The 15,297-nt window shown below is 40.9% G+C and overlaps 3 protein-coding genes across 5 annotated transcripts; all 3 read right to left on the bottom strand.

Moving 5' to 3' along the window:
* Positions 1-42: 42 nt before the first annotated feature.
* tpx2 (TPX2 microtubule nucleation factor) lies at positions 43-5,793 on the bottom strand. 3 transcript variants are annotated; one of them, XM_047041049.1, is made up of 18 exons: positions 5,696-5,793; positions 5,038-5,155; positions 4,752-4,892; positions 4,355-4,472; positions 4,055-4,126; positions 3,920-3,958; positions 3,652-3,759; positions 3,032-3,141; positions 2,734-2,888; positions 2,439-2,610; positions 2,184-2,322; positions 1,883-2,102; positions 1,675-1,770; positions 1,402-1,575; positions 1,144-1,290; positions 953-1,064; positions 420-607; positions 43-325 (listed from the first exon to the last, which is right to left on the bottom strand). In XM_047041049.1, the coding sequence occupies exons 2-18, from the start codon at positions 5,138-5,140 to the stop codon at positions 215-217; spliced, it is 2,205 nt and encodes a 734-aa protein (XP_046897005.1). In that variant the 5' UTR covers positions 5,141-5,155; positions 5,696-5,793; the 3' UTR covers positions 43-214. The 3 variants fall into 3 exon arrangements, with proteins under 3 accessions (XP_046897005.1, XP_046897007.1, XP_046897008.1); XM_047041051.1 differs by having other exon boundaries at positions 420-586; XM_047041052.1 differs by lacking the exon at positions 3,920-3,958.
* Positions 5,794-6,465: 672 nt separating this feature from the next.
* trappc6b (trafficking protein particle complex subunit 6B) lies at positions 6,466-8,583 on the bottom strand. The gene is made up of 6 exons (XM_047041176.1): positions 8,015-8,583; positions 7,823-7,890; positions 7,494-7,611; positions 7,293-7,376; positions 7,065-7,158; positions 6,466-6,755 (listed from the first exon to the last, which is right to left on the bottom strand). Exons 1-6 carry the CDS (start codon positions 8,093-8,095, stop codon positions 6,724-6,726), a joined length of 477 nt encoding a protein of 158 aa, XP_046897132.1. The 5' UTR covers positions 8,096-8,583; the 3' UTR covers positions 6,466-6,723.
* Positions 8,584-8,833: 250 nt separating this feature from the next.
* LOC124481211 (solute carrier family 2, facilitated glucose transporter member 1-like) lies at positions 8,834-15,063 on the bottom strand. Its single transcript, XM_047041091.1, has 10 exons — positions 14,747-15,063; positions 12,639-12,734; positions 11,854-12,014; positions 11,519-11,759; positions 11,189-11,351; positions 10,896-11,083; positions 10,638-10,742; positions 10,391-10,492; positions 10,079-10,282; positions 8,834-9,978 (listed from the first exon to the last, which is right to left on the bottom strand). Exons 1-10 carry the CDS (start codon positions 14,762-14,764, stop codon positions 9,772-9,774), a joined length of 1,485 nt encoding a protein of 494 aa, XP_046897047.1. The 5' UTR covers positions 14,765-15,063; the 3' UTR covers positions 8,834-9,771.
* Between the last annotated feature and the right edge of the window lie 234 nt (positions 15,064-15,297).

Genomic DNA, 15,297 nt, shown 5'->3' with positions numbered 1-15,297 from the left:
CATGGACAGAGGTCAAGTCCAGTTTGAAAAAAAAAAAAAGCATTAGATTTCAAAATATGTTTATTAGACAAGTAACAAGAGGCAAAACTTTAATACGCATTAAGAATGGTAGCAAGAGTTCGAGAAGAACACCAAATTAAAAAGGCATTTATATATAAAAAGGTTCAGATGCACAGTAGTGGCAAATATATACAAGCAAGACACCTCTATTATATCACATGCGGAAACGGTCTGAGAAGTTGGGTGACTGGGGCACGGTCAGAGAAACATCACTCTTCTTTAATTCCACAGGCTTGTAATGCCTAATTGGCTGGGCCTTGTGAACCTGAAAAAAAACATCCACATAATAGTACACGTTATTCACAACACAAACCACATTTTGGGCCCATAATGATATCCAGTCCAAGATTCTCAGTCACCTGATCTTGGCGCATCGCCGCAATCTCCGCCTTCTGCCGCTCCTCCTGCTCCATACGGTGCTGCTCCTCCACACGTGCCCTCAGCGCCTCCTTCTCACAGATGATGCGGTCGAATTCCTGCCGCTCTTTGGCACGGCGCTCTGTGGAGAGCTGGACACCCTCTGGAACTACGGAACGGTTAATGTCTTCTACAGAGCCCAGCGAAAGCAAGCAGTTGGAGAAGGTGGCATAGGTAGGAATGAATTTAGTGGTGGAGGAAGAAGTCAAAGGTGGGAAGAAATACACAGAACAGTTAGGGGTGCACAACAAGCTGTAGGAAAGCATGTTAACCACACCAAGAAACCCTGAGCCAGCATGTGCACTGCAGTAGAAGCCAACTACATTTGTCTCCAAAGCTCAGGAGAATAATTTCCTTTAGCATGACATGTTCTTTTAACGTGCATAAAAGACCTTGCGAGACCTTGTCTAACCAGTGCATTTAGCTGGGAAGGGGGGGGAAGCAAAACTCTTGATAATTTCAGTGTCTTACTTACCCAGAACAGTGCGGTTCTCTTTTTTAGGGAGGAACGGCTCTTTGTGAGTCACTGTGTTTGGTCTAGCTTTGAAGGAGGCCGCCTCCATCTGATGCTTCTGCTCCTCTTTCAACTGAGGAAAGAGCACAATGCAAGAGTGAGCAGGTCGTCCTTTCATGTCTGTTGCCAAGGCCCCTGCGGTAATGTCTTACAGCCTGCTCCCAGCGGTCACTCTTGACAGCTCCTCTCTCATCAATGAGTAGCTTGAAGGGTTCAGGCTTGGTGGGCTCCACCACTTTCTTCTCTGGTAGGACCACTTCATGGAAGTCTGGCAGTGGTTGGGCTTTGAACTTGGGCACCTGGAAAATATGCAGCATGTCATTTCTCTTCCCATAATCCCATCTTGAAGGACACTATGAAACCACAGGTAAAACCCTGTGAACTCAAATGCCAGAAACCCCTAAACATACCTCTTCATGTCGTAGCTCTTCCAGTCTCTTTTCCTTCATAACTCTCCTCTCGCGCTCCCGTTCGTCAAAAGAGAAGGGGCATACATCCACTTGGCTCTTCTCTTGGAGTTTGGGAAGGAAGGGCAAGCCAAAGTGAGGTGCAGCATGGGCTTTGATAGGGGCTGGCACATTCACCTGGAACCAACAACATGCCAATTCAGCAAACTCCAATCACATTGAGAGCACTGTCCCATATGAAATATTTTAATTTGACAACATTGTTAGCCAGCCTACCTCCTCCACCTTCTTCTCTATGCGCACCCTGTTCTTCAGGGCAAATGCTGGGGACTCTGGAATAGTGGGGTGGATCACCTTCTTCTCTGGAACTCCCTGTCAACAAGTTGGTAAATTGTAAATCTACTAGGTTTGAGCCAGACCCAGGAGTGAGGAAAGTGGTGTTCTTACACTTTGAAACAAACAATGGTCTAGGAGCAGCACTCACCACAACCTCCTCAAGGATCCTGGTGGGCAGTGGGCGAGAGTGGAAGGAGTAGTGCTCCTCAGGTTCTTCTGGTTTCTTGCTGGCATGCTTCTCCTGGAGCCTCTTGTCCATCTGCAGATGGAATCCCTCTGGCTTGGTGGGCTCTTTCACTGCAGGCTTCTTGGGGTTCAGGGCTCCCTCCAGTATCTTTCTGTTCAGCTCCAATGCTTTGAACTTAAACCTGAGACAACACAAATGAGCTCTTAACAGTGATCCCAGACACGAGTCAATAGGAGTCTGTTAAAAGGGAGATTTTACTCACTGTTGAAGTTTCTGCAACTCTTCTTCCTCCAGCTCAGCACTGCTCTTGGTGAATGTAGGGCGGCTCCTTGTCCTAGTCATTAGCTGGGGGGTGTGAGGCTGGGTGATCCTCCGGTGCTCACTCTTCACAAGGGCTGGGCCTGCCATGGGTTTAGGGGGGCAGCGGAAAAGCTAACATTACAAATACTCATCTTGAATAGCTCTACAAACATTTTGAAATAGAAACATATTAGGTAGAAAATGTAAACGTGCATACCTCTCTCCTGACTCATACGGCTGCGCAGGTGGTAGCGAGCTGGGGTACGCTTCTGGAACTGTTCTATCTGCTCAGCTACGGACACATAGGGGGCAGGGTCCTCCCCCTTACGCTTGCTGCCCGTCGACAGGTTGAAAGGCTTTGGCACAGTGGTACCTCTTGGTCCCTTTGCCTTAAAGGAGACAAAAAGGTTAAATTGTGGTGGTCTGAAATGTACAAACAATATCTCTACTGGTCAAATACATTGTAACAGATGTTTTTATCCACACCAGTATACACAGTCAAACGTCCTTACAGGGGAGGAGGGGTGTTTGCGGAGCTGAGCATTGAAATCAATCTGCTTTTGGGAGTTGTCTGTTGATGAACTGCTGGGTTTAACTCGTCCATCGGTGCTGAAGCTGAACTCCTTGGGCACTGTAGTGGATAGCACCATCTTCCTTGGTGGCTGACCTGAATTAAAGAAGAAAGGTGAGGAACATTAAAAATGTATTGTAAATCATGCATGATGGTCTTAATTGATTTCATAGTTTGAGGGGTTCTCAGTCTGATATTCAGCGAGTTAACTTTCAGGTAGTGCTGTAAGGGATTCTTACTGCCTGCCATGGCGGCTCTGTAGCTAGCCTCGTTCCTCTTTCTCTGCTCAGCCACCTCTTTCTGTAGACTTTTGATGCGTTCCATCTCCTGCTGCTCAGAGCTCTTTTGCCTGGAAAACATGGATAGCTGGTCACGTTTAGGCATAGCTAGAGCACACCAAGTTGCCCAACTAGATAAGCTGCAGGCCAAACCACAGTTAACCCAATTTCTTGCTTTTACATTCCATAGGGTGGGGGCAAGACAGAAAATGCATTGTTTACTCAGAGCTGCCTAACCCTGTTCCTGGAGGTCCAACATCCTGCAAGTTCTCATTCCAACCCGTTTGACAAACAAGATTCAGCTCGTCAATCAGCTCAGACTTAAGTGCTAGGTCAAAAACAACTGACTGTCTGCCAATATGATATGCATATCTCTGAAAGTTAAGCTCCAATGTCTAAACTTGCCGCCCCCCCCCCCCCCCCCCCCCCCCCCCCCCCCCCCCCCCCCCCAAATGGTGTTCAGCAATGATGTTTGGTGTTGTGCACCTGGAACGTTTGGACGTTGGAAATTGACCTCAGACAAGTGGAACACGGCATTAGCATTGTCTGAACATACAAGCCATGCAATCAGGATGACTCACTGTGATTGTGTAGCTGTTGCAGCCTGAGCCTTGGTTTTCGTTCTAGACTCAAGGCGAACACTGGCACGGGCAGCACTCCTGCGTCTGGTAGCTATAGAACTGCTGCTCCTAAGGAACAGAACCAGCAAAGCCATTAAACATTTAATTTAGTAAACCCCCAACATTCAGATATATGGCTTGGACCCCTTTGTTATACTTCGCCCCCATGCATGCATTGTGACCAGAGCAATACATTTGACACCAAGTGAACTGTTGACACAAGATTTACCTTCGTTGGGGTTGAAATGATGTTACAGTATTGACATTTCTGTGAACATTGATACCATAATGAACATCTGATTGCCTTAACCAATAATTTCAGCAACAAATGCATATGGACCTGTGTCAACAGATAAGGACTAACCTTCGTTTCTTTGCAGCTGGTGAAACAGGAACAGTGGGTTCATTAATGGCTGCCTGATTGCGCTTTGAAACCCTTTTAGAAAGGAAGGCCGCTTGTGAACACAGCAAGTACATATAATGCTTGGTAGCTAAAATATCCTATAAACACCATTTTGACAGTGTCAGTGAAAAAGTTCACATTCCCACCAGATTAAGAATTGAAATCCAGTTATTTACAACATAATACCAATGCATTGAGTTAGTTAAAACGAGGTCATAAATCTGCAATCCTAGGTTATGGAGCCCAAACAGAAAACCATACCTGCGAGGCTGGACAACGGGTCCTTTCTTTTTGGGCTGGACAGTCTTCTGAACTGGCCTTGTGGGTCCCCAAGACGTGACAATGTTGGATACGGTTGCGACAGATGTGCTTTGGGCATCTGCAAATTGGCAATTTCACACAAGACTCAGCATAATCCATTCAGGGGTGACTGAGATAACATATGCAAACAAGAAATGCTCTAATGTGTGATGGTCTAAATAACAGATATTTATATGTAGTCATTTAGCAGACGCTCTTTTTTTGCACAGCTGGAAATCGAACCGGCAATCTTCTGATTACTAGCCCCATTCCTTAACCGCTCAGCCACCTGACCCCTGATGGAAGGTAAACAAGTTTCATAAATATAATTACACCAAGTAGTATTTGGAAGTCTCACCATAGCATGCATCCTCTTTCACTCTGGGAGAAATCACCGCAAGGGGAAGGCTTGCCTTGTCATTTCCACAGAAAGGAATATTATGCCTTGGTGGTGTAGCAAGGTTCAATCTGAACCCATCCTCTCCTGAACCTTGTTGTTCTGGAAATGTATCCTCACATTTATTATGCCGCAAGAAATCAAGTTTCAGCTACCAGCATACAGGCCATCGATAGAGGGCTACGACAGTTAATTTGCTACAGAAGTAATCAAAATGCCAATTTCACTACAAAGCAAAACAACTCACCAAACCAGTGGTCTACTTTGTCCTCGTGGTCCGGTGCTTCAAAATCGACGACATCAGACGGGGCATCGTATTCATAAAGATTAGCAGACTCACTTTGCGCCATATCTGAAAAATAAAACTAAACAGAACTAAACAATTTAAAACTTCTCAGAATTAGTTTAACTATGGTACTTTAAGATGCGTAACCGACATGTTTATTGACTGCACCCTCCTGCCACAGTAAATTCCGTGTTCGTGTAACATAGTTACAGTACATGGTGAATAAATTGAATTCTGATTCTGATGTACAGCCATCTATCAACACTTTCTGGGATGGACAGGGCTAACAAGCAAAAAGCTACTTCAAAACGCATTTTAATAGAAAAGGGTCGAAAATCAATCTTTGACGACAATGTCTAGCAACTACTGCTAGCCAACAATCTCCAAAAACCTTTTACAATGAGCTAACTACGGTACTAGTGCTAGTACTAGTCTAGCTTGCTTAGTGCTAGCTAGCTAGCTAACTAACTAGCTAGTATACACACAGCCAGGCTAGACAGTGCTAGTTCCATAGTTAATTTCCTGACGTTTGGGCTCACAAACTCCAATTTAGCCACTTAAGGAATACAGTACAGTTCATCTAAATTACTGCACAAATACAAATGATTGGTTAACATACCTTTACAAAGTTTTCAGTCGGGCCCGGTCACGAAGAGACAAAAGTGTCCACAACCGTCAATATAACTAAAATGAGGGAGGAGATTTGAATACCGTTTGAATTCCCTCCCTTTTAAACAAACCAATGACCCATCGGGTTAAGATTTCCCGGTAATTCATTGGTTCACTAAAACCTTTTCTGGTAAACAGGGAAGTCGTCATCTAAAAACATCAGCAGGCATTTGGGACTGAACTTTTTAGATATGTTTTAATCTATAAGTAGCCAACACTTTTAAAATTAATTGGATTAGATCATGTGTAATGCATCATTTGTGCAAATGATTTTTGATTGACTTTTGTAAGATTATTAACCAGAACTTTATTTTGGGTTTCTCAATGTTGCTTACGGATTTGTTCTTTATCACATTAATGAAGACAACACATTGTATTATTGCCACTTGTCAAATTTGACTATCATTAAAAGCTATTTTTGGGGGTTGAAAAAAGAGATCAAGCAATATATCCAAAGTATTTCACCTTAAAAAATCTCCTAAAACAATGAACCTGTAAAATGTTGGTAATACATTATATTTGTGTTTAATTAAGTGCTTCTTGCTTATATTTGTATGAGCTACTAAGTATGTACTAAGTATGTACATCTGTATTTTATATTTTTGTAGACCTTGGTGATAATAAAAAAAGACATTAACAGTCATTATTAAAAGTTACTTTGATTCACAGACAAATTGTTGAGCTTCAACAGTCGATTACATAATTTTGAATGACAACCTGTTAATACCATGGAGTGTTTATTCAACATTCAGTGAAAATAATTTAACAACATTTCACGTTAAGATATTCAACATGAGATAAAATACTAAAGGCAATCATTGTTTATTTTATAATTATCATAAAGACTACACCAATTAAAAACAAAAAAGATGTCTCAACAGTCATGCAGGGTTGCTTCAAGGGGTTGAGCTCAAACAAAAAAGGCAATTTGGCTGATATGAAAATGTTTTAAGTGAAGAAGTTGTCTTCAGATGGGTCCTACATTTTCTGGATCATAACTTGAAATTTACCTGTGGATAAATTAAACAGTGAAACAATACAATTCTTACCTCAGACATTATGCCTGTTTACAAGCTATTATTATTTGCACTTCTAGTTAGATGCTAAATGCTTTTCATTGGCTCTGTACTCTATACTGAGCACAATGACAGTACAGTCAAATCTAATCCAATAACTGTTATATCATGATACCATTTGTTGCACAACATTGAGACAAATTATGTTGAGCATGTTATTATTTGGATCAATGCAGCAGATTGAGACTCAACTTTGTCATATTGTGCTTAACTGTGGTGGTCTAAATATTCAAAAACTCTTACAGGCAGGCATGACAGAAACCTCAGCTGTGACGATACTCTTCACCCCAAGGTTTGAAAGCCCTCCTCGCACCAGGCCACACGTAAAAGCCAAATACTGTAAAGATGCATCCAATTATAGTTAGCACACACACAAAACCAATAAGATAGGAACTACTAGAACAAATTATTCTTCTTCCATTGCACTACTGGAATACTTTTTTTACATCGTCAATTTTACACTTTCCTCACCTTTGGTGCATGCTCTAAATGCTGTTTACCAGCTGACAGCTGTGTGAGTAGCCGGAACTTGTTATCCTGCAGAACATAAATACCCTGCAAAAGAAGACACATTCCTTTGTGTGTGATTATGCCTCAATTACTATAGTGGAAATGTGAATTTTAAATAGTTGTTGACTAAACAGGTTATTAAGTGTTTATCATAAGTCTTACTTGGTGATTTGTTCTGAGGTTGTCTATTTGCTTTTTGAAAACGCTGGTCCAAAAATCCTTGCAGATGAATTTCATGACATCTAGTTCATCTTTAAACCTAGCTGTGTCTTTGGTGAACCTTAATTTTTAAAAAGATCCACCGTTTTCACACTCATTTTTTCATTTCCTTTCATCAATATAATCCAAAGACATAGTCATGAGCATGGAACATTAGGGGACAAGGGATGTTTATTTATGTTTACAACATCATAAACATCATTGTCAGCACACAATAAAAGCTTAAAATATGATCAGTACCATCGACCTGTCAGGAAGAATATAAAACCAACCTTTCTATCAGTCCTTGGCCCACCCTGAAGCCCATGTTCTCCAGTTTGGTAATGCACCTTCCATTTTCCTAAAATTACAGGGTTGTCAAAAATGTCACACATAAAAACCACTATTGAAATGCACATCTTGTATACTCAAAATTCTCAAGTATTTCTATATAGGCTAATTAGAACAACATGCATATAGCTTACCATTTCTTCATTTTCATCAGATTTGTAAATGTACTGAATTACTTCGTTGTGTAAGAACTGAAACAGGGCTTCGTCTGCCATGTTTAAACAGATAGATTAAGGCAAGAACACCTAAAGTCAACAATACAGTCTAATCGTTTTAGGAAGTAGGCTAATATCGTATGCTTCCTCAATAGCAACTTGAAAGCTATTTGCGCATAACAGCAAACACAACATTTGAAAACAATGTAAGAAACCCGCTTTCATGAACATGTCACTGGCCTACGAAGAACATTTTCAATTATTTCAACCATTTAATTTCAGATCGGATACTATACAAACGGGGTCTTAAATTCATTCAAAAAGTAGCCCACACTCTGCCTGACAAAAAAAAACGAATCACAAAAATGTGTTCGCTCACTAGCGACTGATTAATTCGTGCCAAGTTTAAAATAACATTCAGTTAAGGGATTGTATAAATATATACATATAATCGCCGTCACAAATGTTTTAATACATTTTAGTGGTGTCAGTAGTGTGGACATAGGGTCCTTTCTACGCCATTGCCTCGTTCTCAACTCTATGCTCGTTCTTCGTGCGAAGTCTTGAGCATTCTTTTCAGAAATAATTTTCGGCACCAGGGGGCACACGCGATTAGCTTGGCAGAAAGATGAGAACAGCAACTTATGCATGGCATTTCCACGTTTGGCAATTTTAGGCCTTTATTTATATAAAAACGGTATGCTTCAGTATACATTAGGCAAATCCATTACTAGTGGGTACCATACGAATAATTACTGTGTGTAGTAGAGAAAGACAGCCATGCATATATTATTCTTTGTGCAGCTTCGATTTATTGATCCAAAAACCCAACTATCACACGATGTCTCATGACACAGAATTGTCATGACAGCAGCATGTCTTGGCACATTATATTTGCAAAAAAGTATCACTCATATCTAATACACACAGATTTGTCTTCTCAATATGTTCTTGTTCAGTACCTCACTAGATCGCATTGTGTTAGACGCTGTTAGACGCTAATGAATGTTCTGCCATGTTTGTAAATATTACACTAACTGTTAGGCTGAGAGTATATTTACAGTTACTTCCTTTTATGTTATTTAGAGTATGCAATTATGTTCAATAGTAAAGGAAAAGCCACTAATCATAAAGTGAAGACACACACGCACGCTCACATACTAAATCAAGTCAATATGCCTTTCTTAGTGTCCAGTGAAATATTGTAACATCCCTTGGATAACAAACAAATGAATACTGGCAAATTCTCTATTTCATTTGAGAAGAGAGTGGGTTATGGGCACATAAAGATGGTCACCCAATATAACATCCAATAACATAAACCATAACATTCACAAAATACATCTCTTATATACTGATACTTTATTGAGATTGTTCCCCTGGCTTATTATCTTAAAACACAATGATTTGTCAATAGTTTGACTTTTGGACATTAACACCTTTCCTGTTATTACATTGAGAAATCATAATAAATATATATTATTAATAGAAAAGTAGTAGAATAGCCCTTTAAAGAGACCAACACTTTCAAGTACTTTCAAGTATAAACTGTGAGTAATAATAAAATATATATTTACATATGCCTCTTTTGACTTAAAATCATTCAATCATTCCTAGTGTAATATCTATCACACCATAAGTAGTTGTGGTCCATCAGTGCAGCCGAACAGTTTAGTGTTTAGAGATGCTGGTGTATGTATGTGTGGTGAAGTTACTATATGAATAAGATGGGGTATTCAAAGCTCAGAATCTGCCCCCCCAAGCGTATTGAGCTCCTCAGGTGCAGAATACTTGTCCGCCCCCTGTCCTGCACTCTGGCGAAAGCCAGCTGAGATCTCGTCGAAGGTCCGTCCTTTAGTCTCAGGCACTTTGAAGAAGGTGAAGACGAAGAAGCCGAGTAACAGCACAGTGAAGATGATAAAGACATAAGGGCCGCACAGTTGCTGAAGAGAAATTTGTAGAAGTGAGTCAAGAGATCCTTTGACTAATGTATTATAATTATCATGTGACAAAAGCCCAGGAATTGACTAGGTGACTCCTTACCTCAACATACTGAAAGCACATGCCCACAAGGAAGTTTGAAGACCAGTTAGAAAAACCTGCTACAGCGAATGCTGAGGGCCGAGGACCTTGGCTGAAGAGTTCAGCCACAATAAACCAAGGGATGGGGCCAGGGCCAATCTCAAAAAAGGCCACAAAACTGAATATGGCCACAATACTGACATATGACATCCACTTCAACTGGTCCTGATGAAGAAAGGGAAACAAAAATGTGTTATGTGTTACTATACCGCATGGCTCATTGTATTTTCTTTAGGACACTCGTAAAGGAGAGGAATGAGATTATCTACATACCAACAATGCCATGGCGATGGTCATCAAGACTGCTGATCCGGCCATTCCCAGCAACCCAATGAGGTGGAGGGATCTTCTACCAGCACGCTCCACCACAAACAGCTATGAACAAATATGAAGGATAGAGACTTAAATGAGAATAAGTATGGTTATTATAGGGGGTTACATGAGCATTTGATTTAATCATACAGTCTGTACTGACTACTAGCTTGGGGAGTTATGCTGGAAGACAGATTCTGTAACTTACAGACACCACAGTGAAGGCCGTGTTGACAATCCCAGCTCCGATTGTGGCATAGACTGGCTGAGACACCCCAGCCTTCTCAAAAATCCTGGTGGAGTAGTAGAAAATCTGTGGCATCACACAATATGGAGAGATGTACTGTTATAAGTATTTGTGTATACATGCTCATCATGTACAAAATTGATGTGTGTGTGTCAGTGGATGCAAGATGTAGTATCTATGTAGAAGTGTGTTAATGTTGTTAAGGTGAGCAGGACTCACAGCATTGATGCCAGACAGCTGCTGGGAGAGCTGCAACATGATTGCAATGAAGATGGGCTGGCGGTATAGGGGAGAGCGGAACAGCTCAGCGATGGTCACCTTCTTCTCCCTCATCATTTGTCTACTCTCTTCTTTCATCTCATGCATGTCGGCGCTCACCTCATCTGTGCCTCGCAGTTTTTTCAAAACTGTGAAATTTCTCAAAAGGCTCAATACGACTTGCTCCAATCTTAGTCTTCAATGTAATAGTTTAGTAAAAGTTATAGTTTAGTAAAAGACAAGTGTTGTCTTACCACTCTTGGCCTTGTTTTCCTCATTGCGGTTGATGAGGAGGAAGCGGGGACTCTCTGGGCAGAAGGGCAGCAGGGAGCACTGCACTACGGCTGGAATGCAGGTGAAACCCAGCAGGAGGGGCCACAGCGAACTGTTCCCCATGATCGACTCAATTCCAAAGACCTGACCAGGTGGCAGCAATGCCATCAGGCATTACAATCCATTATACTCTATATTCACTCTAGAACTGTACTTCAGGAGTATACAAAGAATACCCAATGGTCTGTTCAGGTATGGTACTGATTACTACACTTGATTGGATCCATCAGCTAACACGTTTGTTAACTTACTTGTGCCATGAGGATGCCAATGACGATGCCCAGCTGATGTAGGGTGCCGAGAGCCCCACGGAGGGAGGTGGGCGAGATCTCCCCTACATACATGGGCACAAAACCAGTAGATAGTCCTGAGTACAGGCCCACAATGAAGCGACCAGTGATCAGCATCTCCCAGGAAGCTGCCATCTTAGAGAAACCCATGAAGGCAGCTGCAATGAAGGCCAACACGTTGGCTAGGAACATGGAGTTTTTCCTGTAAAGCAGGAGATGGACATATATGTAAGCTTTGTCACTCTTTTTTTTAATCAAAAATGTCTATCAGGTTTGACCAAACACTCGTATTGTACCTTCCTAGTCGATTGACAAACAGGCCTACAGAGAAGGAGCCAAACATTCCTCCCACAGAAAAGATGGCTACGGAGACGGACCACATTGTGGTCAGGGAGGTTTGGGGAATGTGTTCCGAATATCTGCTGTGCCATGTCTCATTGTAGAAGTTCTCAATGATCTGAAACACAATTCAACATGTAGGGTATCAATTGAAACTGGATGATTTAAACAAACTTTACAGATAAGCATGGAATATATGTCAAACAGCTACTTTCAAACTATCTAAAACCCCCTTGGAAAACTCAACAGAAGATCAATTTTTTTGCACACAATCATTTTATGTTAACAAATAAATGTTCGCCAGGCTGCAGTTGATAGGAGTCAGGCAGAGGGTGCAGTGTCCTCTAAAGGATGTGCCCTGAGACTGTGGCTATCTATACCCTGCTGATACACACAGTTTCCTAGCCTCCCCCCCCCCCCCCCACAGTGGGGACAATCAAGCTCGGTCTTATTCACCCACTTCCATCAATGCATGGTTGAAGCCAAAGGTAAGCTCCACTTGATTATGTATTTGGATAATGACATTGTGTGCAATAATAGTAATGATGCTATGTAGTTCTCACCACCGTTTTTTTATAATCCATGTCAATGATAGGTCTTTTACTTTACCGTGTAACGCACTGGTCCAGCTCATAATATCATAGAGCTTTCATTATGTTGTCAGTTTTCCACCTAACTCATAACTCGTGTTATGATGTAGTATTTAGTGCCTTGTTTTTGTCCGGTCCAATCCAATACTCACCTTCTGAGGAGCGTTGATGACCCCTGTGTTATAGCCAAACTGCAGGGAGCCAATTACAGCTGTCCCCACAGCCATCAATAGCTGGCCTGTCACTTGCTGTAACATGCAAAAAAAGAAGAACGTTTACAAATAAGCTCAAGAACGTTTTAAGTTTGGTTGGGTGAAAGAGGCAGGGAAAACATTTGATTAAATACAGATATTGAGGCTTAGCTAGCCTTCTAAATATTAATTATAACATAAGTCTGGTTTCTGTTCAAGCTTTACACTATGAGCTATTTTAAATACAGTATAAAGGCATATCACAACTTAACTGTGTGCACAAGATGTCAACACAGGCCACACACTTGAGACTTGCCTTAAGCCATTCCCTGACACTAAGCCTTTATGTAACGAGTACACCTAAACATAACCCTTTTTACATCTATTACTAAGTAACCTCTTGATGCAGATCTACAGCTGGCAAAACTCTGCGAGATTTGCTCACATAGTGATGATAACATAGTGGCGCACACTATCCCACTTGACTTCACAGAAGGTTGTATTCAACAGGTGCTTTCCAAGAGAACACACAATTATGTATCAAATTAACAAATGAAAAAGTTGAATTGCATACCATAAAATAATTGTAATTGCTTAGTAGAATAAATACATTGTAAATCACCATAGAAGACACCATAGAAGTCTATATTCCATTGGTTCAGGCTGGAGCAGGTTACGTCAGTGGTCTGTGAATAGTGTTTAATCTCTGGCTCCTGTCTTTTGATGACAGGGCTCTACAGCAAGTTGAAGGTTATTTCCAGTGAAGCAATTAGAAACCAGCCACCTCACAGCTTTCTAAGGATAATCTGTTGTGTGTATTGTTGTTCTAACGATACCCCCCCTCTAATGCTATGGAGAGCGATTCTATATATTTAACTATCCCTTTATGTCCTCCAAGATTTCATACTAGCATAACCAAGACTAAATCGATATCACTGTCCAGCATGATGGTTTGCTCAGTAAAAAAAGAAGGTGGTGATGATGCAGGACATTGGTTTGTTCAGTATAAGCAGGTGGGGATGTGTGCGGGAAATGTGTACTGTATGAGTGTGTGTTTGGGTGTGAGTGAGTGAGAGTGAGTCATCGTATGGCCTATCTTTATTACTGGATTAAATATATACGTAAGCATATTCATTTGAATCTGTCTTTAAGGGGAAGTCTATGCATGACTGTGTGCAAATGTAACAAACATCTCTTCAGAAAACCTGATAAATAATAGATAAAGGCATGGTCCATCCACAGTCCACACATTTTGCAATCAATACATACAACAACCCTTTGAGCAGGGACTAAAAACACATTGACCACACATTGAGGTGAACACACAAACACAAGACTGTAGCCATAGCATGTCACATGTCATAAAATGACGAGTATAGTGTGAGTATGGGACCTATCTACTTTTCCTCCATTGATGCTAGTATCCATATACCTGTATTTGTATACAAATACAGGGATGCATGCACAACCGCACGTCTACACACAGAGGCGGGTCAGATGGGGGGGGTGACATTTGAGATGGAGACACATTGTGTTACCAACCACTGGGTTTAGGTAAAATAAAATAAAAACTTACACCTGGCTTTTAACACAACTGCATGGTCCTCCTTCAGTGTTAAGTATTCAACAACTTGGCATTAAGGTTTATGGTTTAACATGAGCTTTAAGTTGTCAGGTCACACACAATCAACATACACAATCAGCATACATCCATATTGATCTCTTACCCTACTAGTGGGGGGGTGCTGGTGATGTTTTCTGATTGGCATCTAACTCTTTATAACTCGAACTATCATCGGCAGATATCTTCCCTCAGTATGTCTGCGCCTGGTCCATTAATTGTATGTAGCGGGACTTGTTCCTTACTTCTAAGCGTGATAAATGGTTGAAATGCGTGAGAAATACGTGTTGAGTGAGAGCGTGACTGAAAAAATGACTGAAATGCGTGAGAAAGTTGATATCAGACTAGACGTTATAAGTACCAAGACAGATACACAAATAGATATAATATAAATCCATGAAGTTAAATAAAATATTATAAATATAATAAAAAATATTTTTACCATTACCTTACTCTCGGATTCCATGGTATAAGTGATCGAAATGTTGTTGAGTCTTTCAGGATATCTTGCACCTGGCTTGTACGTGTGTAGATATTAGTGATTTTGAACAGGATACTTAAGTAAATGCGGAGGTCGATTTTTCTGATACAGGGTTTAAGAGTACACACTACATAAAAGTTGTCCTTTAGATACCACTTTAAAAAGAAAAAAAGAAATAAAATCAGTATGTCATTCAATGGCTACCATTATGCATTAATTTCTTCTGGTTCTTATTATTTCATTTGTTTATTGTCCCGTAACAGACTTCCATTGACTTGCAGGTAGAAGACCTAAACCGGTTAATATTATTAGATATAGCACTGTGATTGGCTAGCGTTTGCCTTGGGGCAAGGTGTGGGCGGTGTCTAACATGGCTGCAGCTAAAAGACGATAATAGACAGCCATGGATGACGCACTTCATTTCAGGGTGGAATTTACAGGATGAACGTTTACATTTAGTATATTGTTGTACTGAATTATTCCATATTTGTAATCAAGGATTATAAACAGTTCTTAAA

The sequence above is a fragment of the Hypomesus transpacificus genome, chromosome 18 (assembly GCF_021917145.1).
Source record: "Hypomesus transpacificus isolate Combined female chromosome 18, fHypTra1, whole genome shotgun sequence".
NCBI classification, from domain to species: domain Eukaryota; kingdom Metazoa; phylum Chordata; class Actinopteri; order Osmeriformes; family Osmeridae; genus Hypomesus; species Hypomesus transpacificus.
This window is presented reverse-complemented; position numbering and strand designations above follow the sequence as displayed.